This window comes from Ochotona curzoniae, unplaced genomic scaffold (assembly GCF_017591425.1).
Source record: "Ochotona curzoniae isolate NIBS_2020 unplaced genomic scaffold, NIBS_Ocur_1.0 contig_78, whole genome shotgun sequence".
Lineage (NCBI taxonomy): Eukaryota > Metazoa > Chordata > Mammalia > Lagomorpha > Ochotonidae > Ochotona > Ochotona curzoniae.
The window spans coordinates 4,888,621-4,916,038 of NW_024466559.1; the positions used below are offsets into that span (position 1 = coordinate 4,888,621).

The following is a 27,418-nucleotide window of genomic DNA, read 5'->3' on the forward strand; positions in this document are numbered from 1 at the left end:
CTAAGACGCCCTGACAGCACAGTGACTTTTGGATGACATGGTTTGCGTGATGAGCAGTGACATTCTAGTGCCAAGCTCAGTTACAAGCCCTCAGCGCTGTACCTTGCCGCCGCAGCGTGCCTGCTTCATTTTCAACCAATGAGAACTCAGGAATCGAGAAAGTCAACAACACTCTTTTCTTAAGGGGGGGGGGGGACAACCCAATCATCGATTTCTCATCCCATCAAGGCTCCCTTTCCAGGCCACCCCAGGCGAAATATCAACAAGTTGTCTGTGGACTCAAAGTGTCTTTGGTTGAAACAGACACTGAAGGTGCCAGGCAGCGTCAGGCGCGGGACAAGCCCACAGGCGGGGAACAGGGACGTTCCTTATCCACGGGGCGCTTTGAATGGATCAGAAGAAGCAGAAGAGCCGAGGGCCTGAACACGGTTCCTAAGGACCTTGATGGGGAAGCAAGCAGCGACTAGGGAGGCACTGCCCTCCAGGAAAAGTGACCCTTGGCTATGCCCTCACTGTCCCCAGGCCACGGCAACACTCACTATCGGCAACAAAGGGACAGCTCGTGGGGGCGAGGGTAGGGGTCTGCTGAGGTCTTGGGTGACACTCGGAGTGGCAGGTTTTGTGGTGGGGCTGCTACTGCAGCCATCTGCCCACATGACAAGTCTGGTCTAAGGTGCAGCTGAGGTGTGTGTGTGGGTGAGGGTGTGTGGGTGTGGGTGTGTGCTGTGATCCACCTGGAATTTTGCAGTATCTGAAGGTGCCGGTCACGCTCAGGGTTTCCTGTTCTCAGACAACCAGGACATCAGGGGGGTGTTGCATGTGGTGTGTGTGTGTGTTATTATTCCACCACCACCACCACCATCTGGCCACGGCGTGCAGCACTGCTGTTCCCTGGCTCCGGGATCCCAAACGGTGAGAGAGGAGTTAGAGTGGGTAGTAGGCAGTTAGGGTATTCTGGGTCCCCGAATAAAAGAGAATTTCCCCACCATGTCTTGGACTCACCAGAGCACGTCTCTTTCAAGGGACAGGGGTGCTATTAGCATACCAATTCCCCACCTGAAGTATCGGCCATCCCCTCTGGCCATCGTGGGAGGGCCTCAGGCTGATCTCTTTATCATTGAAAGGAGAGCAGGAAGGAGTAATACACATCTGCCTAAGGCCTGGAATGTCCTATGTCTGGCACCTCTGTGGCCTTTTGTCCCAAGGCCAGGTACCATGGAAACTAGGAATTTTCTTTGTTCATGGAGAAACATCTTTGAGGGAAACCTTTAAAAGGTGCATTCCCCACCATTGATACGGGTTTTGCTTCTTGTCCTCCTGCCACTATGGCAGGGGGTGAGGGTCCTTTCTATCTCAAAACCCCCTCCCGTTGCTAGGACGGGAGTCTTCTCTTCTCAACCTTTCTAATAAATCCTGCTTTAAAACTAAACCGTGTCCACATGAAAATTCTTCTTTCCTGTGAGACAAGAATTTGAGGTTGCTGCCATACTCGGAGTCAAAAATCATGCAACAACGGAATCTCTCAGAGAACGTTTTCTGTAAGACAGGCCTGTGAGAAGGCCTGGCAACTCAGAGTGGGGTCTGTGGACCTGGAGCCTCCTTGGGTGGGTCTGTAGCTTGGTGAAGATCTGCTGAGGCTGGTACTGCGGGTGAGCCCGCAAGCTTGTCTGTGCCACCCCGCCCCTCGGCTGCTGTCCTGGTCGTCCGTGGTCCGTGCTGTCAGCGTCTCCATCCTGCAGGCTCCATACACAGGGGACCAGTGGACGTCTCAATCCGATGTCGGGGCGGTGGGCAGTGGGGAGGGGGAGGAGTAGGGCTCTCATGCGAGCCCGTGTCTCATGACAGCCATGGAGGAGAGCAGGTGCATCCCCAGTGACTGACAGGCAGGGAAGTGGCACGCTGGGGCAGCGCGGCCCTGCAGAGCTGCCTGCTGAATGCCAGCTCTGTTTCAGGCCTGTGGGCAACAGGCAGATACGATCCCCCAACACAGGGCTGGTGGGGGGCGGGCGGGGAGGTGCTGGCGATTGCGTGTGGCTTGGCCGTGTCGCGGGAAAAGTGAACAATGGCACGTCTGTCTCAAGTGGCAAGTCCGGCTGAAATGAAGACGCGCGTGCGCGCATCCGCACACCAACATGCTCCCACCCCCCTACGTGGGGACCCTCAAGGGACTGGCGGACAGCAACTGCCGGCAGAACAAAACAGAAGAACCTCACGCCCCCTCCCCACCCCGCGACACTTGGGACGGTGTGCCAGCAACCAGGGAGCTTCCTTGCCCAGAGCCCATTTGGCCTCACAAACGGTATACAGGAAAAGGCAGTATGACTGCTTATTGTCCCCCCACAGAGCGGCTTGCGTCATCTGGCTGTGGGTTCAGAAGAAAAGAGTGAGCTTGAGAGAAACTAGAGCTTACATGTGTCTATAGATTTTCAAGTTATTTTCGTGCGTGTTTTTCAGTTTGGGATTGCTTTCCCCACTCATCCTGTGTCTGTGCGAGCATGAGATGGCGCAGGACTGTCTACACCACTAGAGGGAGCCGTTGTACAAGATAAAAGTTTCAAAGCGACAAGTGCTCCTCTATTAACGGAAATCTTGCCTCTTTTAGGAAAATGGTATCAGAGCACTAAAGAAAAAAAGAAAGTATTTCTCAGGAATTCGCTGTGACCCAATATCTGATTCTGTGTCACCCCATTTTGACACCCGAAACCAACATATGCGTCTAAGATTAAAATTCCCTCACATCATAGCACACCTGTGGGAATTCTGATGCGCTCTCCCTAGGGGACAAATTACGGTGGCATTAGAGCAGGCGCCGGGCAGGCTGCTGAAGGCACTGCTTGCTTGGCACGCCCACAGCGCATCACACACTGCCTGGGTTCGAGTCCCAGTCATGCCACTCATGTGGGAGACCCAGCCTGAGCTCCTGCCGTTGGCCTGGCCTAGCCCTGGGGGAGAGCTCTGCCGGTGGAACATCTGTCTGTGTGGATGTGTGCCGCACCTGCCCTCCAGATTCAAAAACAAGATCATCCTCAGGGCTGTGCGGTGATGCAGTGGGTTAATCCTCTGACCTTAAGCAACAGTATCCCATGTGAGCACCGGTTTGTGTCCCAGCTGCTCCACTTCTCATCCAGTTCCCTGCTTGCGGCCTGGGAAAGCAACAGCAGAGGACCCAAAGCCTTGGGACCCTACACCCACATGGGAGACCCAGAAGAGACTGCTGGTTCCTGGCTTAGCTCACCTGCAGCAGATGTGGCCATCAGGGGATTGAATCAGCAGAGGGAAAACCTCAGCTATATCTCATCCTCTCTTATAAAATCTGCCTTTCGGATAGATAGATACATAGATAGGAAGGAAGGAAGGAAGGAAGGAAGGAAGGAAGGAAGGAAGGAAGGAAGGAAGGAAGAAAGAAAGAAAGAAAGAAAGAAAGAAAGAAAGAAAGAAAGAAAGAAAGAAAGAAAGAAAGAAAAAGAAAGAAAGAAAGAAAGAAAGAAATTGAAAAGAACCATTGTAGCAAGGCTGTGAATGTATTCTGAGTGCTGCCCTGACCCAGGGGACAGACCCCTCCCCAAGGCAGGCAGTGGGCAGCTGGGAGACCCTCCTGACTCCCACGGCCAGCCATGCGCCTGGAAGGAGCCTCCTCTGAGTTCCTCTTCCGGACGTTTGGACATGAGGGTCACGCTGCTGGAAGACTTGGATTGGGCAAGATCGGCTCCATGCCCTTGAAACGACCTTGAGAGCAGTGCAAAGAATCGCAGACAAAACCCATCACATACTCCTTTAGAACCAGATTGGTTTTGTGGGTTTTTCGTTTTGCTTTCAGTCAGTGGCGGTTATTCGATTTTCACTATAAATCTTAAAATTGAGGACTAACTTTGCTGTTCCTGCTGTTAAAGCTACAACGAGTTTTCTGGAACACAGACTGGCTGGGCTGTACTTGAGCTTAATACAAGCCCTTGGCTGTGCTTGAATTTCTTTGCCTACATTCTATTTATTATTATTATTATTATTTTATTGGAAAGGCAGATATACAGAGAGGAGGAGAGACAGAGAAAAAAAATCTTCCGTTCGCTGAACTGATCCGAAGGAGCCTCTTCCGGGTCTCCCACGCGGGTGCAGGGTCCTAAAGCTTTGGGCCGTCCTTGACTGCTTTCCCAGGCCACAAGCAGGGAGCTGGATGGGAAGTGGGGCTGCTAGGATTAGAACTAGTGCCCACATGGGATCCCGGCACGTTCAAGGCAAGGACTTTAGCTGCTAGGCCACTGTGCCGGGCCATCTTTGCTTACATTCAAAGGGACCCTTCTTTCCCTTCCCATACTTACCACTTTTTTGAACCCATATTCCTCATTTTGGTCCAGTTCTTCTTTTAACTCTTTGATCAGTTCTTCCCTCTCTTTTAATTTTCTTAGCAAAACGCCCATCTTGACACTGGTTACGTCTTGCAAAGCAGCCTTCTCTTCATCTACGTCGAAGAAATGCTGGGGGAACAGAACACTGAGAGTTAGACGCTGGTGGGGCGGCTGAGGGGTCGACACCCCCGTTCGGGTTCGAGCTGAGCTGCTGCCTGTGTAGCACGGTGCTATTGAGGAACTGTTGAGATGTAAACACGCCCCAGCTGTAGCCAACTGCCTAGGTGGCACTGTACCCAGGCAAGGGCTACACAGCTGGGAGAAAAGCAGCCAACAGCTGGCGGGCATCCCGGGATTGGCTAATGCCAAGTATGTGTTAACTATAGCAGTATATCAGCACAGTCGGTTCTTCTTTTTAAGTGGTCAATCAGGATTTATAATCAAATCTGGGGCACGGTTATATCACTGGCTTTTTTTAATTATTTCTTCCTTTTTTAAAGTTTATTTGTTTGAAAGCAGAGAGAAAGAGAAAAAGTTGCTTTCATCTGCCATTTCAACCCCAAGTCCCTCCCCATAATAGCTGTGCTCAGGGCAGGCCAAAGCCAGGAGCCAGGACCTCAGTGAATCCCAGTCTCCCACGTGGGTAGCAGGGACTTCGGTACCTGAGCCATCACTGCTGGCTCCCAGAATGAGGGTCAGCAGGCAGCCATGTGGGACGCACAAGAAGAAGTCAATGCTAGGCATTGTGATGTGTGGGATGGAAGTGTCCACAAGAGTAGCTTAACCCACAGCGCCCTCACACCGGCTCACCCTCACACCGGCTCACCCTCACACCGGGCTCACCCACACACCGGGCTCACCCCCACACCGGGCTCACCCTCACACCGGCTCATGGCTTTGGATTACTAAAGTGATGTACGGTGTCATTGGTCCTTGCGTCACAAGCCTCATGTTAGAACATATTGGACAACACAGCTGGCCATGGCTTGGGGGTGAGAAACAGACTGGGAAAGTAAAGTGACCCTGTTAGTCTGGGTCCCCTCCCACCCCGAACCAACAGGATTGGGAAGTAGAAGGAGATGTGGAGATGTGGGGGGAGGAGCTGGGTTCAGCCGTGGATGCAGGTGTAGTCATAGACGTGAACTTGGATGTGGATCTCGTTGCGGATACAGACTGAATCATAGGTACAGGTTGGATGTGGATGCGAGTGTAGCTGTGGGCAGAAGAGAGGGCCACCTTGGGGGAACCGGCTCCTGGGATCGTGCCGGGAGCCGACAAGGCCTAAGCAATATGGCTGGCCTGCAAACTGGAGAGCCTGCTCGCTCAGTCCCAGACCAAAGGCCCGAGAGCATGAGGGCTGCTGGCCCAAACCCAAGAATCCAAAGGCCAGAACCTGGTGTCCCCAGGAGGAAGAGACACACGTCGCGGCCCCGGAAGACAGGCACAGAGAGAGAGAGAGAGAGAGAGAGAATGCAAGTGCACAGATTGACCTTTTTCTCTCCCTTTGCACAGAGCCTCTCACTGCCACCGAGTGCACTGATTCAATGGCCATTGCTCTCCGGAACCCCTCCTGCCCAGAATCACGCTTCACCAGCTAGCCAGCTGCCCCATGACGACCCATCACAGTGCCCTTGGCACTGGATCGAAGCAACACACTCTTGCTAACCAAAATGCTGTTCTGTAGGAACACAGTGGGGGCGGGCCAGGGTAAAGCTCTGCCCTTCCTTTTGGGGGCTCGGACCGAAGACCCCACACTGCAGCTCAGTGTATTCAGAGTGGAAGAGGACACTACGAAGTGCTATTTCTTCCCTTACACAGAGTGATGTCCTTTAGTGTGACACCCAGTTACCCAGTACATGAGGAAAAGACGACATTTTAACCTCTCTGCCTGCTCTTCCTGAGGGACTGGGACTACGAGGGCACGGCGGAGGGTCCGTCCCGGCGGAGGAAACCTGTCCCAACCATTGCCAACCGAGTCTGCCATAAACCCATGGCGATCTACGATCTGGGGGCTCTGCACCTGTTCCGCTGTCACCTCTCCCAGTAAGACAGGCAGTCTCCCCGGGATGCATCTCTGGCTTGCTTTCTTCACCTGGTCCTGGAGCTCTGTGGGAAGAGGGATGTTACTTCCTCAAGCCTCGCAGAGACCCGGATGCTGTTTCCCTTTCAGAACCTGGCTGTCTGAGCAAGACACAAGGATTCTCTCATGGCCCCAGGACAGAACGCAAATCCCCGTGCACTCTGCTCTGCCACCGTTACCTGCTCCCCCAGAACTCCTGTTGCCCGTGTAGCCGTGGCGGCAAGCTCCCTCCTGGTGCCATGCACCTGAAGCCTCCCTGAGGCCACACATGCCACGTCCCCACCTCCCTCCCATCTTCCCCAACAGTCACCATCTCCCGTGCTTCCATGCACAGCTTCCTACACCACAGGGGAGCAGTTTCTACACTCCCTGCAGCTGGCGGGCTGGGGGGCTTCTGTTCCCAGCTGCTCTCTGTTTTATGCCACGAGGGGGCTCACCAGCGCAGTGAACTGCTTTCACCAAGCCCACGAATGCAGAGAGAGAGAGAGAGAGAGGAGACGCTGGCAAGGCAAGAGTGGTGCTCAGGTGTCTCAAAACCAGGGGAGTGCCCGTACCCACTCCAATACCTTTGCTGCACCCCCACTGGTTGGAGGGCGGTTCTATGCACTCACTTGGAGAAACTGGGGAAGAGGACGAAGAGGACGGGGTTCTGGGGCCACCAGGGCCACCTGCAGAGGTCAGTCAGTCCCAGCTTGACTTCTGACCCCACATACTTAGGGGGTAACAGGTGGCCACCCAAGAAGCTAAGTGATTATCACCCATATGGGAGATCTGGCAGGAGAGCCCAGCAGCAGGGCAGGCTCTGACCTGACTCAAACCTGACCTTACAAAAACAAAACGTGATACTCAGGGAAAACCGACTTAAATGGGGAAAAATGTACACAGCCTATATTATGAAAACTATAAAACATCATTGAGGGCCCAGCGGTGTGGCCTAGTGGCTAAAGTCCTCTCCTTGACCACACCGGGATCCCATATGGGCACTGATTCTAATCCTGGCTGCTCCACTTCCCTTCCAGCTCCCTGCTTGTGGCCTGGGAAAGCAGTCGAGGACAGCCCAATGCTTTGGGATCCTGCACCTGTGTGGGAGACCTGGAGGAGGTTCCTGGCTCATGGCTTCAGATTGGCACAGCACCAGCCGTTGCGCTCACTTGGGGGGTGAATCATTGGATGGAAGATATTTCTCTCTGTGTCTACTCCTCTCTGTATATCTGACTTTGTAATAAAAATAAAATAAATCTTTTTAAAAAATCATTAAAATGGGCCCAGCATGGTAGCCTAAAGGCTAAAGTCCTTACCTTGTATGCGCCAGGATCCCAAATGGGCACCGGTTCTAACCTGACTCATCCAGTCCCTGCCTGTGGCCTGGGAAAGCAGTGGAGGATGGCCCAAAGCCTTGGGACCCTGTACCCGTGTGATAGACCCAGAAGTAACTCTTGGCTCCTGGCTTCGGATCAACTCAGCTCCAGCCATTGCAGCCACTGAAGGTGAACCAACAGACAGAAGATCTTCCTCTCTATCTTTCCTCCTTCCTGTACATCTGACTTTCCAATAAAAATAAATTTAAATCTCGGGCCCGGCGTGGTGGCGCAGTGGTTAAGGTCCTCACCTTGCACGCCCGGGATCCCATATGGGCGCCGGTTCTAGCCCGGCAGCCCCGCTTCCCACCCAGCTCTCCGCTTGTGGCCTGGGAGAGCAGTCAAGGACAGCCCAAAGCTTTAGGACCCTGCACCCGCGTGGGAGACCCGGAAGAGGCTCCTGGTTTCGGATTGGCATAACATCGGCCGTTGCACTCACTTGGGGAGTGAATCATCGGATGGAAGATCTTCCTCTCTGTCTCTCCTCTCTGTTTATCCGCCTTTCCAATAAAAAATAATAATAATAATAATAAAAATAAATCTTTAAAAAATAATAAATTTAAATCTTTAAAAAAAAGTCATTGAAATGCAGAAGACATAAATGAATTAAGAAGCAGGTTATAGTCCCTTGGTTAGGCAAGCTTGAGTGTTAACAGAGGCTGTGAGTTCTTCCAAAAGTCTTCACAGCAAAACATACAAAATGATGGAAACCAACTATTTTGAAGCTTATCTGGAAGCATTTAAAAATGGAAGGCCGTTTTGAGAAAGACCTTACTAGTTACGAAAATGAATTCTGGGGAGCAGGCAGTGGGCCTGGTACTTAAGTGACTCGTGTGCCACATGGGAGCCCCTGGGTGCGACACCTGCCTTGGACTCCTAACTCCCATGCCGGTGTAGCCCCTGGAAGTGAGTCTGCGATGGCTCTGAAACTGGATACCTGCCTCCTGTGCGGGGACACCCCGAAGGAGGGTCTGGCTCCTGGCTTCGGCCTGGCACAGACCAGCCCCCTCCAGGGATGAGGGTATTTGCAAAGTGACCAACATAAAGCAGCTTACTCTGCCTCTCAAATAAGTAAATCATCTCAAAAAATTTACAATTGTCACATTGTTTTTGACCTAAGGAAACGCAATATAGAGCCACAAAATAGCATAGACAACCCCACAATACAACTTTGATTATAGGAGAAACACTACGAATCAATGGAAGAGGAATCGATTTCAAGAATGTGAAAGTTTTACACAGTCTGAAATCCAGTGGCAGCATTCCTGTTTGTTTGTTTGTTTGTTTATATCCCTCCATTCTGTTTTTCTGGGAGTTTTCAGGTGCCCAGATCCCTTTATGAAATCTCCACATGTCTGAAAAAGCCAGAGTGGGGTTTTTTTTTCTCTTAATTGAATTTTGCCTGACACATTTCCAAAGCCCAAAAAATGGCTGGGCATGATGTAAAGTTTCCCTAGCAACACTTGGACCTAGGCAGTGTCCCACTGCTGGGAGAAAAGCAGCCAGCAGCTGGCGGGCATCCTGGGACTCGCTAATACCAAGTTCGTGTTAACTGTACAAGTATGCGAACACAGCTGCTCATTCTTTTTTTTTTTTTTTGCACAAGGATGTCCACTTTCACCACAAATATTCAACATACTACTGAAAGTCCTCAACAGAGCTATGTGAGAAGAAAAAGAAATTAAAGAAACTCAAATAGAAAAATCATAAGGAATTAAAATCACCCCTGTTTGTAGACAACATAATTCTGTACTTAGGAGAACCAAAACACTAAACAAAGAGACCACTGGAACTCATAAGAGAGATTGGCAGGGCAGCAGAAAACAAAAACGAACATAAATCAATGGCCTTAGTATACACAAATAACTCCATGTCTGAGAAAGAACTTGTAAGTACGGTCCTCTTTGAAACAAGAACCTTACACACCTTAGAATAAGCCTAACCAATGGAAGCGGATCTCTGTGATGAAAATTTTATAAAACTAGAAAAAGAAATAGAGGAATACATCAACAGATGAAGAATTGTACCATGTTCCTGGGTCAGTAGGATCAACATCATCAAAATGTGCATATTACCGAAAGTCATTTATAGATTCAATGCGACCCCAATCAGAATCCCAACAACTTCTTCTCAGAAACAGAAAAGATGACACAAAAGTTCATCTGGAGGCCATAAATAGCCAAAACTATCCTGAAAAATAAAAGTCAAGCTGGAGGAATCACAATTCCAGATCTCAAGATATACTACAGAGCAGTGGTCATCAAAACAGTCTGGCACTGGTACAGAAACAGAGAAGATCAATATAACAGAATAGAAACACAAAAAGGGAGCCCACATATGTATAGCCAACTAATCTTCCACAAGAGATCTGAAAATAATCCAGTGGAAATGTTGGGACAATGGGACAGCAGCCTGCAGAGGTAACAGGCAAGACCCCCCCGCCCTGCTTTATCACCCTATACAAAAATCAGCTCTAAATGGATCAAGGACCTAAATTTGCACCCAGACTCCATCAAACTATCAGAGGAAAACATAGGAAGCACTCTTCAAGAAATAGGCATTGGTAAAGACTTCTTAGAAAAGTCACCAAAAGCACAGGCAGTCAAAGCCAAAATAAACAAATGAGACTACATCAAACTAAGAAGCTTCCGTACAGCAAAGGAAACGATCAACAAAGTGAAGAAGCAGCCAGCAGAACGGAAGAAAATCTTTGCATACGACACAGCAGATAGGGGACTAACATCCAGGATTTGCAAAGAGCTTCAGAAACTCAATGAGAACAAAACAAACAACCCTGTGAAGAAATGGGTGAAGGAGATGAGCAGACATTTTTCAAAAGCACAAATTCTGATGGCTAACAGACACGAGAAAACATGTTCAGGCTCCCTAGTCATCAGGGAGATACAAATGAAAACCACCCTGAGGTTCTACCTAACTCCAGTGAGATTGGCCTGCATTCAGGACTCTACAATAACACCTACCAGCGTGGATGTGGGGAGAAAGGCACCCTCCCTCAGTGCTGGTGGGAGTGCAGGCTAGTACAACCACTATGGAAGTCAGTATGGACAGTGCTGAGACAACTGAAAATTGATCTAATGTATGATCCAGCTATCAAAACAAGTATATAATTTTTCAGAAAACATTTCCTCCTCCCTGTAAGTTGGGTACTAAGATAACACTCAACACCCAGCTAGAGAGCCTGATGCAGTAGCTCAATAGCTAAATCTTTGCCTTGCATGCCCCAAGATTCCACATGGGTACCAGATCATGTCCCGGCTGCTCCGCTTCCCATCCAGCTCCCTGCTTGTGTCCTGGGAAAGCAGTGAAGGATGGCCCAAAGCCTTGGGACCCTGCACCCATGTGGGAGACCCAGGTGAAGCTCCTGGCTTTGGATTGGCTCAGCTCCGGCCATTGCAGCCACTTTGGGAGTGAACCAACAAATGGCTTTCTATGTCTCTCCTTCTCTCTATAATTCTGCCTTTCCAATAAAAATAAAATAAATCTTTAAGGAAAAAAAAAAAAAAAGCAAGAGTTAGATATTGGCCCAAAGCTATTTTTTAAAAGGAGCTGTAATACTAACAGGCCTGCAGAGGGCAGAAGAGAGGCAAATTCCAGACTTTGGTTGTGTCTTCCACTCTCTTGTGCTCAATCATGGCTGAAACTTAACAAAATGCAAAATAGATAGATATATTGTGAGCAAGTATATACATATGTTCTCACGGATGAACTGTAGAATGAAGGCGAGCAAACTGGTAAGTGAAGACAATTTGCAGTACACGTCTTTACACCCAAATAAAAGTAGGACTACCAGTGAGTTCATTATACCTTTACAATAGAATGCTGAATTTTTCTACCTTCGCCTATACCTACAATGCCATGATTAGATAGCAGAACGCTAAACTTGTAAGTGTTGCTAATGGACTACACTTACACTGTGATTATATGGGGTGGGGAGAATGGAGGGAAGGAATCTGAGGAGGGAGGAAGAAAAGTGGGGAAGGAACCCTTATCCCTACAAAACAACATCCGGAAAACAATTAGCAAACTAACACACAGTAAATCCAAAAAAAACCTGAGGGGCCAGGACAGGAAAGGCTGGCTGAGAACCCTCCTTAAATAACTTTTTTTTTAATTAGACAAACCTTTACAAGAAAAAAAAAAAAAACCTTCATTTTTGGCCTCAAAATGTTCCCAGAGAATCCCAACCTGAAGGACACCATCACGAGCGACAGCGGACACCCCTCAGAGGTGGAAGTTGGTGGAGATTTTGAAACATCAAATACAGACTGACATTTGTTGATGCAGAAAAGGAGAAGTGAAGGGCTAACTCACAGTTTCCAAACTCAATTACTTTTCAAAAACAAGTGGTGAAACAGCCATGATTATGGCCGGCCACATGCCAGTCCTCCAGGGGACGTGGGGGCAACAGGTGTTTCTGAGGGTGTCCTATCGAGTCCGATTGATTCTGACACATTTCAAGGCACAGCACTTCTCTGATGACATCACAACCCCAGCATTACAGCTCACGAATGGCTCCATCACGTGGTTGCCCTTTCCCTAACAATACTTCTCTAATAGCTTCAAAATGGTGCTCATTAGTATTATTTATTTTTAAAATATTATTCATTTTTATTGGAAAGGTGGATTTACAGTGAGAGAGACAGAAAGTTCCTCCATCCACCACTCCTCAAGTGGTCACAATGGCAAGAGCTGAGCTGATCTGAAGCCAGGACCTGGAGCTTCTTCATAGTTTTCCATACATATGCAGAGTCCTAAGGCTTTGGGCCGTCCTCTACTGCTTTCCCAGGCCACAGGCAGGGAGCTGGAAAAGGAGCAGGGGGTGGACAATGGCTTGGTGCTATGATCACAAAATCTAGAATCAGCTTATCCTGAAGTCATCTGATATATATCCATTATACACGCTAATAAGTTCTCTTTTTAGCTAATGTCAACCTAAATTAGATTTTCATCATTTGCTACCAAATCTATGCATATTCTTCTAGGTTCTGCCTGAAATCCTGCTCTAACTTCTTCTTTCCACCCACTGAGTCATAGCTTTAAAACACAACACAGGGGCTCATATTGCTACTGTCTCCTATACCGGCACCCTTTAGGGCACTGGTTCATGTCCCAGCTGCTCCACTTCTCACTCAGTTAATGGCCTAGGAAAAGCAGCAAAGGATGGCCCAGGTCCTTGGGACCCACGTGGGAGACCTGGAAGAAGCTTCTGGCTCCTGGCTCTCTCTCGCAATGTAACTCAAATAAATACATATTTTAAAGGAAAAAAAAATGTTTTAAAACTATAAAGTAAAATTAGAGGGGAAAAAAAAAAACAGCACAAACATCACCTCATCTTTCCAAAGACTCCCACCAAAACAAGAGTTCTTCTCACACGTGCCCATAAACTCTGGTGAACGCTCTTATCCCTGTGCCGTGGGACTGTGATGTGACAGTCTGACAGCAGGCACGTAAGGTCACAGCTCTCCCAGAACCCACCAGCAGTTCTCGCCTCTTCCTCGCTCTGTAATGCTGGGGTCCAACTGGTTCAAGTCCACGGGCCTTCCCTCCACAAGCCTTGGTCACATCGCTCAGAAAGAATTCATCTTCATTAAAGTTAGCTCAGCCCCATATTTTTCTGCATTTTACTGCTGCCTTTGGGTCATTATAACAGCAACGTATATCCCCACTATGTCTCTGGGGTTGAGACTGCTGACTGCTGACCCCTGGTGGTTCCCAAAATGGCAATATCCACCATGACTGGACAGAGTCCATACTGAGAATGACAGCAGGTGCCTCGAGCAGTATTTTCTCAGTCCTGAGACCCGCAGCCAGCAGAAAGATGGTCAACAAATGCAAAGGCTTAAGATGAGGCAGTAAGAGACAGGCGCCCAGGAGTCCGCGCACCTGTGAAGGCCCTCTGTCTGCTCAGCGCATCGCTGGCACTGTCGAGGGTCAGGACGCTAGGACGTGTCCGTGAGGCAGGGATGCCATGAGCCCTAGCGGAAGTGAGGCAGAGAGAGTCGGTACTTGGCTTGGAGGTACCCACCAGGGGAGTGACAGGGTCACGATTTGAACACACGCACTGCGATTCCAGAGTCCCCACCTCAGGCAGATGCTGCGTTTGCTCTTAGCCACCAGGCTCAACTACATTAAAATGCTACTGGAGAATCAAGCTCCCCGCCCCCGCGACAAGCTCAGCGGTGTGGGGGGGCGGGAATTGCTCCTGGAGCAGGTGCACCTGTGCTAGGTGCAGGGCACCAGACTCAGCGTGCCACCAGCTGTAAAATGTTTAGTGATGGACTGACACTGAACTGGAAGGTGCGGACATGGACCACAGATACTAACAGGAAGCCAAGACCTTCCTCAGGCCTTGAGAGAGCTCTTAGGAGCAAGAGCCCTCCTGTACGGATGGATTTATAAAGCTCGCCGTGTGACTGAGACAAAATTTCCTCCACAGAGTCTGAGACCCTCCAGTGGAGTCCAACGGACGCCGTGCACCCCCTCACCACCTCCTGTGGCGGGGGGGAACACGATGAGACCTTGGTGCAGCTGTTCCAACCAGGCTCACTCTGACCCCTGCCCAGGGGCCTGCCATACCAGATGGGGCTTTGGGGCACCATGAGCTCAGAGTGGGCCTGGAGCGTGAGGCAGTACACATTCGGAGTGGAGGACACAGATGCAGCGAGCTTCACCATACCTTGTAGGAGCCCCTGATGACGGCGATGGCATCGGCCAGCTGCTGGCGGAAGCATTTTCTCAGGTTCTCCTCATTCTGCAAGCCACAAAGGCGGACAGTTAGTCCTGCGGCCGACGCTGCCCACACTACCCACCCCTGGGCAGGGGTGTCTGGTGGAAATACTGCCACCCCAATTGAGATGAGCTCAGGTTATCATCATCTCTCCCTCCTGGCAGTTATGGCCAACTCCTTTGAGCTCCGTGAGGATCCACATCCCAGGAGACAGGGTAGCCACGTCTGCGCAGCTCATGGAAATGCTTCTGGGACACATCCATGCCAAGTCTTCCGGGGACCTCCCAGGGCCGCCTTTCAAACAGCGGTGACATCTGTTTGGGAATCCTCCTCTTCTTCTGGGCCTTGCAGGTCTGCCATGGAAGGATTCTATGGTGTGTACAATCCCTAAGCAAGAATCACTAACCCAGTAAAATTTATAAGATCTACAGGGGATACTGATGAAAGACAGTATGTATATTTAAAAAAAAAAAAAATTCCCTTGAATCTGAAAGCAGTTTTGCTTCCAGGATCAAGTTGAGAGCACAAACAGGCCAGACAGTATTTAAAGATCGGCAGGCCCCTAGGATCACCTGACTTTAGGCAAGCCACTTAACGCTGGCAAGCTCAGTGTCTGTGGAGCAAGGATGACGAGTCTTCAGTTTAGGATTTTTGAGGATCTTTACAAATGCTCCAAAGGATTAGCCTCAAACTTAATGCAGTGGGGAGAACAAGAAAATGCGGAGTTGGGGGAGGGCTTTGGTTGGTTGATTTTTGTCGTTGTTTAGGATTTAAACACGTATTTCCGGGATATAGTGCAGTGTCTCATCGATATAACTGCCAGCGTAACCTACTCGTAAGAGGCACCGGGCCTCAGCTAGCGGGACCTGTCACTGATTCACACTGAAACAGCAGCAGTTCCTTCCACCAGGTAAGCCTGCTGCACTGGAAGCCTGTCTCAGGGACTGCCTTGAAGCGGCTGCTGGTGTGTCCTCAGCGTGGGTCAGCCTGGGCTGGAAACGGAACTCTGTGGCTCTTTACCACATGGGGACCTTGAGCATCTGGGCAACAGGAGGGAGAAGCACATCTACATCACGGGGTCAGCGTTTAAGGACACACCATGTTTTTGTTACCACGTGGGAGGCATGCGTTAACCAACGGTAGGTCACCCTGCTGCATTCCGAGCGGCAGTCCCACGCGTCCACGCACGATGTCCGCCCACCGAGGACACAAGACAAGGCGGATGCCCACCTGCTGGTGGTGCTTTTCGATTTCCAGGATCCGGTCGTAGAGAACGCTGAAGAGATTTAAAGACTGCTCCTTCAGCTGGTCCTCAAACTTCAACTGCAGCAGCTGTTTGAGGAACCCAAAATCCAGCTGGATAGATTCGACCATCTAAAAATCAGAAAATACACATCGTTGGAGACAGGGAGTAGTTGTGGTTCTGTGCAAAGAATGTGGGTGCCTGACCACGGGCCTGCCCTGTCTCTTCCGATTATCTTTCAGATACCGCGCACGCTGGGGAATTCTAGTCATTCCGTTCTAATGGCAGCTGAGCATTCCAAATGACAGTTAATCTGCCAAGCTAAGATGTGTTAATAGAGGAAGACAGACGAAGTGTGCAGTATTTTGCTTCCATATAGAAATGAGATTTCTGCACTGAAAAGTAGGAATCTTTTATCATACCCCAAAGACTAGGTGAGGATTCATTTGAAGATGCAGATTTCACATCAGAAAATACAGGCAGGAATCTGTTGCCTGTGTATTTATTTAAAAAAATAATAATAACCTATTCTTCATTTGTTTGCAGGTACTTGAAAGACAAAAGACAGACAGGGAGACAGAGGGAGAGAGAATCCACTAGTACATTCCCCAAATGCCCACAACATCTCCAACAGGGGCCAGGCCAGAGCCAGAAGCCTGGAACTCAAGCCAGGGACCCACCTACTTGAGCCATCCCTGGCCGCCTCCCAGGCTGAGCATCAGCAGGAAGCTGGACCAAAAGCAGAACCAGGACTCAAGCCTAGGCCTGGTGAGAGTAGATGTGGGTGTTTTAACCTCTACCAGTATATTTTTTTATTATCCCTGATCTGATTCAAATACAGAGTCATGGATCTAACCAGCAATGCTCCCCTTGCAAATTCTGCAAATGGGATCTAACCATATTGAGCGTGGGCTTTGAGTGCAGATGTGTTGGCATCTTGGGAAGAATTCCCCGTCAGTACTCTTACATCATGTGGGAGGTCTTTCTTTTGCAGTACAGACCTTGAGAGGCTATGCGACAATATTTGTGCAAGAGGTCCCAGAGGGAAAGAACCAAGAAGAGGAACTCTAAAGTCAACCTCAGAACTCAGACCAAATATCTGGCTTGCCCTGGGAACATACACTTAGGGTCGATTACAAGCAGCCCAGCTGGAGGTGAAGAAACTAAATCAAATGGCTTATGCATTAAAATAAAAACAGTGACAGTCTCCAGGGGAACATATCAGAGACCAGATCATAACATTTGCAACATATTCTGAATCATTTGTTAGTCAAAAAAGGAAAATACAATGTAATCTCAAGAAAACTGATGACTGTGACCAATCCCAATTTTACCAAAATGTTGGTATTTCCAAGAAAAGATTTTAAAGCAACTATTATAACTATGCATGCTGGAGCGAAGAAAAATATGGTTGGGATAAATGGAGACAAAAAAAGAAACAGAAATAGAAACCATGATAAAGGAAACAAACTCTAGATTTAACTCTTGAGTTATCTGAAACTAAAACTTCGCTGGAAGTATTTGAAGGAATAAAGATGGCAGGGAAAAGGGTTTGTAAGCTTGAAGATCAACAGAAGGATAATTTTAAAATTTTACAAACTTAGGTATTTGGCATAACAGTTTGTTACAATGCTACTTGGGACACCCACATCAGATACCAGAGTGTGTGGATTCAGAAGCTGATGCGCACCCTAGGAGGTAGCAGGTGGTGGCTTAAGCACTTGAGCCCCTCCATTCTCACAGGAGATTAGGATTGAATTCTCACCTCCAAGCTTTAAAATACATTTATTTGAAAAAGTGACAAAGATTGAATAAAAAAGAGAAAAAGAGGGAAACCTTTCATCTGCTGGTTCGTTCCTCAGATGGCCACAAGAGCAGGGGCTGGGTCAGGCTGAGGAGGGTACGGGAGGGGAGGGGAGGGGAGAGGAGGGGAGGGGAGGAATGAGGAAGAAAAGAAGGAAGAAAGGAGGGAAAGGAAGGAGGGAAGGGAAGGAGGGAAAGGAAATAAGGGAAGAGGAAAGGGAAGGAGGAGGGAGGTCCAGAACAAGTGACAAAGGTCAGGTGCAGCGACTCTACACAAAAGTTTCCATCTAAATCCTCCTGATGGAAACTCAGTCACCGGAGCGACCTGGCTACCAGGGGAGATGATAATAGACTTTTCTTCTGACAGCTGTCTTCATAAAACAAGCCATAATTTGACAAGCATGTGAGGAAAACACCCTTAAAAGGTACCAGGAGGAGAGTAATGTGGTGTGATGTGTATGCAGGGGTAATTTGGCAGTGACCTTCATCATGACTCATGCACACATCCTCTGACTCACTTCAAACACTGCTGCACACAGAGCCACCGGCCCACGAGCAGAGGCAGACGACTCCTCCAAGCCAAGGATGGGAGGCCGAGACACGGAGAGACAGCCTAATCCACGGTGTGCGTCTGGGACAGAACCAGGAGTCTGTGTTGCCAGGACCGGACAGTCCTCTCAAGGGACAGTGGAGCGCAAGCTCCCCAAAGCAAGGCATGCCGGAACATCTGCAGGGGGGACACTCCAGCATGGGAGACGGTCTCCCAACGACTCGTCAGAGCTAATGGACACGAGGTGGGCTCCTTCTTGACAACTGAGAAAGATCCGATGGGAAGAGGTCACACTGTAGAGGTCTAGTAAAGTTCTGTGGTGATTAACATAGCATGGCGCTCTCTCTCTGTATCACATATGCTTTAATCAATTTCAAAGTATCAGAGAAAAATGCTCAGAAATGTCAAAAGCTAACCGAATATTTCACCAAACAAGGTGACACGCACAGGCATGCCGCACATCATGACCTAATTCATGATCGAAATCAGAGATGTTTTACCTACAGAAAAACACAATCGTTCATCAGCTTGGTTTGTCAAAGTTGTCAAAGTTAAAATTTACATTTTAATCATTTTAATTCCGTCAATGAAAGAGACAGGAAGGCTAAACATATCTGAAAATCATGTCAGAATTGACAAGTAGATCCATAATTACCTGCAGTAACTTCCGTGTAGATAAACTCAACTCCTTTACTGGCAAAATTTCGGTGTGGTCTGTTTGGGTGGCATGGTCTGTGGTGAAAAAGCCAACCTTTAAATCATCAGAAATGTTATACCTGGAAAGAAGAGGGAAGACAAAGGTGTTCAGTGCACTTCACATCACAGATATTTCCTTAGAAATGTCCGTGAACGTGCATGGCTGGGAGTAAGTCCTGTTGTCAATCACGCAGGGCTGGTATGGTGGCATACTGCCTTGAGCCACCACCTGTGACTCTGGCATGTGATATAAAAACTGCACTGTGTCCCAGCTGCTCCACTTCCTATCCTGCTAATGTGGCTGGAGAGGCAGCCGACGAGGGCCTGAGTGTTTGGGCCCCTGCCACCCACGTGGGTGACCAGGAGGCAGTTCCTGACTCCTGGTGAGGGCCTGACCCTAGCCCTGGCCATTGTGGCCATTTAGGGAAGGAAAGAGCGAATGGGAGATCTATCTATCTCTTAACTCTGCCTTTCACATAACTAACTAAATAAATCTTAGACAATGACAGAAACCATTCTAAGGGGCTGGTGGCATGAGGAATCCTCTTAGCATGTGGCCTTGGCCCAGAGGCCGAGCAGCAACTCGAGCAGTGTTCTGAACAACTTTAAGCAGGAGGCTGTGGCTGGCCAGTGCCCTGGGACTGTGGCTGCTGGTTCTGTGGACACCAATCCTATGTTCACTTTCCTGAATACAATCCTGGTGAGTCCCTTCTCTTTCCAGCTTATGTAGTGCTATTTCTTGTGCTAAAATGGGGGAGAAGGGTGATGCAAGGTCAGCTGTTGGAACTCTGAAGTCAGGACAGAGACTTGATCCAGTGAGGTCTGAGAGGTAGGGCTGGAGGGAGAAGGCGCCATGCCCTGGGAGGGAAGTTCTCCCAGGAGGTTTTGATTCCTCAAGCTCAAGTTCAACCCAGGTGCTGTCTTTTCTGCCTCCTGCCTCATGGTGTGAACACCGTGGCTGCACCTGCCACGACCAGCCTCCACCACATGCCAGACCATGAAGGGCAGCTGTGCCATGCCACTTCAAACTGTAAGCTGAAATGAAACCCTTTTTTTTTTTTTTTTTGCCTTTAACAAGGAAATTCTGCTCCAATCCCGAAGCTAGGAGTCAGGATGGAGGTTTTCAGCATGACCCCAAGGGGTTCTGAAACAATCTCTAAGGGAACACAGCAGACCATGGCCACTTTTATGGAATATTCCCATTTTGTTTGTCTTGTCCACAATCATTCTCCCATACATGTTCATTGCCATATTCCAGAGATAGCATGTCATGTGACTGCCTGACAGCCCAAAGCCAGACAGCTAAGCCAGGCTTGGAAAAGGCTTGCAAATAGAAAGACAATGACATTCCTCTCATAAAATCTTTGAAAAATATAGCTACTTTTTTTAGTGTGTCATTTCTAAGAACACACAGCTGGTTTGGTATTTTAAAAATTAATTCAGGCCATTTTCCCACGCCGGTGAGCTGGCTGGGTGGTCGGTGGGCAGCCCCCAGGGGCCTGAAGATGAGGGCTTCAGGGGCAGACTAGGGCATAGTGCTGGTGGGCATGTGGGGACCTGGGAGCTCACCTCTAGGCAGATGGGGATTTCCTCACGTGTTTGGTCATGGGCAAGTGAGGAGAGGGGAGGGAAGAGCCCCAGGTTAGCATGCTGCCCCTGGTGTGCTGGTGGACCAGGCCTGGAGAACCTCAATGAGCCTAAATCTTGGGTGTGTGGAAGGGTAAGGCACCAGGCCAGCTCCTGTGCCAGGAGTCTGGGACTCTGATGGGCATGCAGAGCTCCAGACCAGCACACCACCCACAGGGCTTCCAAAGAATGGGCTGGAGAACCCACGCACTCCTGGGCACAAGGATTGTAGATCGACTAAGGAAAGGAGCAAGGAGATATGGGGAGAGATGACTGTACATTGGAATCTGCAGAGGATACTTGATACCATGACAGAGGTCAGAGGACAGAACAAATCAATCAACTACCCCAGCCAGTGTTGGCAATGAATATCAGGGCAAACGGAGACTCTAAGATGGACTATGTCAACCAGTCGATTCTGGAGAGATTGCATTGTGCTTGGAATGGCAAGATTGGCAACAATTCAGAACTGCTGAACTATCTAAACCACTTGAGCAGGACCCTTGGAGCATGCCCCACATCACGGACCCCCCACCAATTCTACCTTCCAAATAAATAAATATTTTTTTTATTTGTTATTAACATTGCATTATGTGATACAGTTTTATAAGCACTGGGGATTCCTCCCACCCCTCCCACACCCCTCCTCCCATAGTGGATTGCTCCACCTTGCTGCATGACTGCGGTTCAAGTTCAGTTGAAATTCCTTCATTGCAAGCATATACCTAGCATAAAGTCCAGCATCTTATTGTCCAGATAAGTTTAGTGGCCTCTTGGGGAGACCTTCTCTGGTCCGAAGGTAGAGCTAACAGAGTAAAGTTCTGGTCAGTTAAAATCCCCAACAAAACATCAGCGTCAATATACAACATTATGGAATTAATTGTCATAGTATTGAGTGAACAATATGCTAAAAAAAAAATGCAAGTCCAATTCTTCAAAACATCTGGGTTGAGACAGTATCAATGACAGGTTCAAAAAGTAACAAACAACCAAGCATAAATTATAGGTTAAATCAAGGCAAACATGTGATATCTGACATAGTATTGAGTAGACAATATGTTAAAAATTACATGTAAGTTCTTGACTACCTCCTACAACTATTTCAATGACACTTCATCAATTGAGGTGTGCAACGAGTTTGGGGGTGTTGCAGAGAAATCTCTCATACCTTGCTAATGGATACTTGTTCTTTGTGTTCCATCTAATAGGACATGTGTGAGTCCTTGATGACCTATCTTTCTTTATTGTTCTTTGGTTATCTCATCCTATTAGTGTGTGTATATGAGTGTGTGTGTGTGTGTGTGTGTGTGTGTGTGTGTGTGTGCGTGAAGGGGGGCAGGGGGTTTAGGAGGAACCTTGTTAGTCATTATAGAGGGTGGAGGCCCAGAGCTGGAACTAGGTAAGGACTGGAGAAGGTTCCTCTCCCATTGTCCCGCCGGAAGTTTATTGATCTTCTGGTTCTGATGACCGATCGTGGTTCCTGGCTGTTGTTCTGATGTTGTTAGTTCCTATGTGGAAGGACTCAGGCTTCTTCCATCTCGTGTAGTTTATTCAAAGGGGGGGATGTCATGTCCTCACCTCCTTTCTGCTGATCACCTGGAGTAGGTCCAGACAGGGGCAGCTCCTCAGCAGAGTTCCCCAGAGGACCCAAGGGAGTGTGAACGCATGCCCAGCACCAAGCACAAGTCCAGCAATGGCCTAAGCTCAACAGGGCAGCCCCATGGCAGGGCACATCCTCAGCTGGGTTAAGAGGATTCAGGGCAGGTATACTGAGTCCTTTTTCTATTTGGGAGACCACAGAGGAGAGGTCTCTTTGGTGACTCTGCCCATTGCCAAGTATGGAAGTAACACCAGCAACTGCCACAAAAACCCAGTGACCCCAGGAAGGGGGTAGGCCAGAGGGCAAAGCAATGCCCCACGCGTGAGCCTCCAGACAAGGCACAAGTGAGTCTGCCTGAAGATCTGGTGCAGCCGTTAATTCCACCGACCCTGAAACCTGCACACTTCTGGTTTCCCTGAAATGTCAGCTAGCACCTGTGCCACCACGTGCTGGCAGTTCCCATCCCGCACAGCTAAAAGCATCCTGATTCACCCTAAGCCATGTGATCCTGGGCAGGTTACTCAGCCTGCCGGCGCTGAGAAGATGAGTACCCGTTGCAGGGGGTTAATGAAAAGAGGAGTAGTGTTAAGGCTTAGACGGCCCATTGTGGCCTTGGAGAAACGTCGCCTGGTTACTGGGGCTGTGGTGGTTACTGGGGCAATGACAACCATCCACTGTCACTACTGCACTACGGAAATCTCATCGTGTTTTCACTGAGTTTGGAGACAACTTGCAGAGTGTATGTGTAGATAGCTACACTCAACTATGGCTGACTATGTTTCAATGGAGAAAAATAAAATTTCTTAATACTCAAAATAGGGATGTGGAATCAACCGTACTAAATATCCAGTGACCCATCCACACCCTCACCAGCATTTATCATGGGGACAGGCTTGTCAACCTCTTTATCCAGAGGGGAGGAAGCTCCATCAACAGACATCATGATTTCCACGAATGTTTCTGGTGCTTTTCCATAGATCCATACTTTTCAGACCCAGTCTAATTTGCTTTAAAGAGCTTCTGGGGTTTTTTTCTCCCCTCTCACCAATAACGCAAGGCAACCCCCGCGGGCCCTGAATATCCCTTTCTGCAAAAGCGAGGAATGTGGAGCCTGCTCTACCCACAGGCCGTTTCTCAGGGTGTACGTCAGCTGTGGGCAGCCCTGCAGGGTGACATGATGTCTGCCACCTGCCAACAATCGCGGGTGGATCCCTCAAGCCCAGGGCATGCCTCTCTGTGGTGTATGACCCCACGCGTGTGCTACCTCAGGCGTGAATGGCGCCCTGTGAGTTCCCCCCAAGTAGGACTTGGGAACATGGGGACCCACACGATGATGTTCACTCTCTAGCCAGGGCTTGTGCTGTACTGGTGATGTCCTTCACCTCTGACCAGGGAGGGGTCTTGTGTCTTCTGCCAAGGGCCCTGGGACAAGAGTGGGAAAACCCATTGGCTGGTAAGTAAGGGAAGACCTCAAACACTTTGTGCTCCTTGGCAAGCAACTGGCTCTTTAATCCTCCAAATAGTGCATGAGACAGAACTAAAATAAGGCCTTCAATTTCCAAAGGAAGCATCCTGCCTCATTTAGAGAATGCTGCCCGCATTTGCCAAAGACATCATCGCCTCCCGAGGTTCTGTCTTATTAGTCTCTCACTGCCACTGCCTCTCAGGACACCTCGCTGAAGTCCAGGTTGCACCACTATCCTTCTAGAAAGGACCCTATAAGAACCACGGCTCCCGAGCATTAAATTCCATCTCCTGATTCCGGCCACATGCCCTTAGTCCAAAGAGATTGGCACAAGGCTCACACATGTACCAGATAACAACCTAGCACCTACTGTTTCACCAGGCACTTCCGGGCATCCAGAACAGTAGCAACAGACAAAGCAAGCTTCCAATGATACGGGCACTTGTTTGGTTAAACGGGTAAGCAAAAAGTACTTTGCATTTATTCTGAGACAGTGGTGAGCCCTGAGTTTGAAGTCTCAGACCATATACACTCTGAGTTTCATGTCTCAGACACCTGCTGTTCAGGGGCATCCTTAGCAAGGGGCTGGTCCCTCCACACCTGTGGAAATCATAGTCACGTCCCTTTGCCTTCCCTTGCCTTTCTTTCTCATTGAGGAGCCAGTGAGGTGGTTCATACACGAAAGTCAGGCCGAGAAGGCCAGCGGGCACCCACACGGAGGATGTGCCCACTGGGAGGCCGGGCAACAGCACCAGGTGGGGGAGTGCAAGGCCAGGCGACTGTGGACTGTGAGTTAATCAGCAAATGCACTGAAGAGGATGGGAATCCAAGATGACCAGTTCTACAAAAGCAGTAGCTAGGAAGCAGCATGAGGGGGTGGGAGGGACCCTAGCAATGCTGGGGCTGCTCCAAGGACACCCATAGAGCCACAGTCTGCAGATGCTCATGTGCTTTGCATAAACGGCATGCTGGGACAAGCACCTGCCACGGGTGTCGCGAGGTCCTCTGGGACTCCAGCAGCCCCAGGATGTCTGGCTCCTCGGCTCCTGAATCCAGCTTCCCGCTGCCGTGCATCCTAAGAGGCACAAGGGATGGCTCCAGTGCTGTGTGCGGAACTCGGACTCTGTCCCCAGTCCCTGCTTTAGCCGCAACTCCATCCGGTGTGTGCCTGCTTGCTCTCCTCCCTGCGCCAGCTCTTCTTCAAGTCGATAAAATTGATAAAATTGTACTTGATCTTAGCCAAAAGGCCAAGAAATGATAAAACTGAGAAAATTAAAACCACATGACCCATGCATATCCTTTGGTATTACTGCCAGAGAGCATATGTCTGACACAATGTTAACATTATGGCAAAAGTTGTTAACATGGGTCTGGCATAGCAGCCTAGTGGCTAAAGTCCTCACCTTGTACATGCCAGGATCCCATGTAGGCACCGGTCCTAATCCCAGTGGCCCCACTTTCCATCCAGCTCCCTGCTTGTAGCCTGGGAAAGCAGTCAAGGATGGCCCAAAGCCTTGGGACCGTGAGCCCACGTGGGAGACCCGGAAAAGACTCCTGGCTCCTGGCTTTGGATCAGCTCAACTCTGGCCGTTGCGGCCACTTGGGGAGTGAATCATCGGATAGAAGATCTTGCTCTCTGTCTCTCCTCTTCTCTGTATATCTGACTTTCCAATAAAAATAGTTAAATCTTAAAAAAAAAAAAAAAGTTGTTAACACTGCATTTTTTTAGTCAAGTTCAATACTATGAGTGGTTATTAAAAATATACTAAGTCCATGGTTAGCTAAATCACAGATACAGAATTCATACAGAAGGCCAAGTGTATGAGTGGACACACTTAAGAGATACCCAGTTACAGGTGTATCCATATGTTCATACACACGTATCACATACCTATGTGTATATATTTACACATTTTTAGAAGAGTATGACTTAGTTACATGAAAGCTGGAATGACAGCAGGACCAAGAGAGGGAGAGCTCCTACATCCTGATTCACTCCCCCAGACGTGAGCAACAGCCAGAAGGTCAAACCCAACAGCCAAGAATTCTAGCCAGGTCTCCCAAGTGGGCATCCGGAATCCAACCACTTGGGCTATCTGCGCTTCCTGCCAGGGTCACGATGAGCAGGAAGCTGGAGGCATGACCCAGACCAGGAGCCATGCCTGGGCACTGCAGTGTGGGTCACAGGTGTCTGACTGGCATCTCACTGCCACACCCGGTGCCCATCCCGCTTAGATTTCCATACATGAGAGGGGGCTAAAGCATCGCTCCCCAGGGAATAGCAAGCACACCTTGGTAGGATTGTTGAGTCCCAGCTGCTTCACTTCCAACCCAGCTCCTTGCTAAGGCACCTGGGAAATGAGCAAGAGACAGCTCAAGTCATGGGTTCCTACCACCCACATGGGAGAACGGGATGCAGTTCCTGATTCCTGGTTTCAGCCTGGCCGTCGTGACCATCTGGGAAGTGAGCTAGCAGATGGAAGATGTGTGTGTGTGTGTGTGTTTGCCTTTTAAATGAATACATCTTCTTTTTAGGGAAAAACATTACGGAAAATCAGTAAGAACAGAAGATTCAAGGTTGAGGGGATATGGGAGTTCTTTGTCTTATTTTGGTAACCTTTCTCTAAACTCGAAATTTTTTTTTTCAAAATAAGTCACTTGAGAGTCATGGGAATTCTTCATTAGAGGACCAGTTAAAAGGTTCTGAGTTTACCCAGAACTATCATTGCTGTCTTAGGCCTTAAATAATAGCATGGGAGTCTGAAAGTAACATATCCACGCTAGTTCTTGCTGGCATTTTGGGAGTGAACCAGCAGAGGGGTGATTCTCTCTCTCCAAATGGTGAAATGAAAAGAAACTAATTTTTCAAAGTCACATCATTAGGCTGAAGTGGCCGATTCATCCTGTGGCTCCTTGTTGAGGGCAATCCCAACCTCGTGCAATGGCTCCTTCAGAATCCACGGGGCAAGACGAGGGGTCCTTCCCCAGCCTTTCCCTTCAGATTCCAAATGCCTCTCGCAGCAGACAACAACCCTGCTGCCTCCGGCAGAAACCCCCATCACAACAAATGAGCTAAGTAGCTCCCACACAGGCCTTATTTATAGTCTCAGCAATTCTATTTCTGTACAGCAGGTTGGTTGGTACCCATGAAACACCGTCTCCGGGAAGAAAGCAATTATGGTTTGTAATGAATTAGATACAAAATTAGCATGCTAAAGGATGATAGAAAACAGTCATGGATGCGCATTATTCATGTTGTGATGACACTTGACACAGCATCCTAGAATAGGCCATGCTAACAGGTGCCTGACAATGCATTAGGCAACCGAGACAGGTCCGGGCTGTGCTATGCTTTCACTGCTGGGTGCTAAATGGGGAGAGGACTACGTGATGGGGTGAATGGCTCGGGGCAAGGCCCGTCCCTCCTCTGCACACTCCCTTCCTGGTCCACCTCACCCAGTCTCCCAGCTTAAGACACCATTTCTGGGTCAATCAATCCCAAACGAATACACTGCCAAACCAGACCTCTCTTTTGGCGCTCAGGTTCTTGACATCAACCATGGCTCTCTAACAACCACTGAGGACACATCATGTCCCAAAGTATGCTGACAGTACTTCCTCCAGACAGGCCTGTAAGCAGTAACTAAAAGTAGTAGGGGGAAAAAAACAAACCTAAAAATCTCAGAGACCTTCCTCCTCCAGATCTGTTCTGTCCTTCCTGTAGCACGCATCTGGGGTCTGACGTCTTGCTGCACAGCATCCCCTGGGACCACCTCTCACACGTACTAGTGCAATGGTCCCCGGTCTGGCTGCCCTTGTCCCATCTATTATGAAAGTCAGACAGCATCGCCCTCTGTCCACGCCCTTACGCGCTCCTGAGGTCCGCACAATGCTGTCCTCCACTAC

General features: G+C 49.1%; 1 protein-coding gene across 1 annotated transcript in view; it reads right to left on the bottom strand.

The window, feature by feature from the left end:
- CUNH10orf67 (chromosome unknown C10orf67 homolog) overlaps positions 1 to 27,418 on the bottom strand; it is a 109,131-nt gene that overhangs the window by 80,679 nt on the left and 1,034 nt on the right. The window contains exons 2-5 of the mRNA XM_040992619.1: positions 18,781 to 18,901; positions 15,760 to 15,903; positions 14,479 to 14,553; positions 4,317 to 4,472 (exon numbers count right to left, since the gene is read on the bottom strand). Coding sequence (XP_040848553.1) covers positions 4,317 to 4,472; positions 14,479 to 14,553; positions 15,760 to 15,903; positions 18,781 to 18,901 — 496 coding nt within the window. The remainder of the gene's footprint in view (positions 1 to 4,316; positions 4,473 to 14,478; positions 14,554 to 15,759; positions 15,904 to 18,780; positions 18,902 to 27,418) is intronic.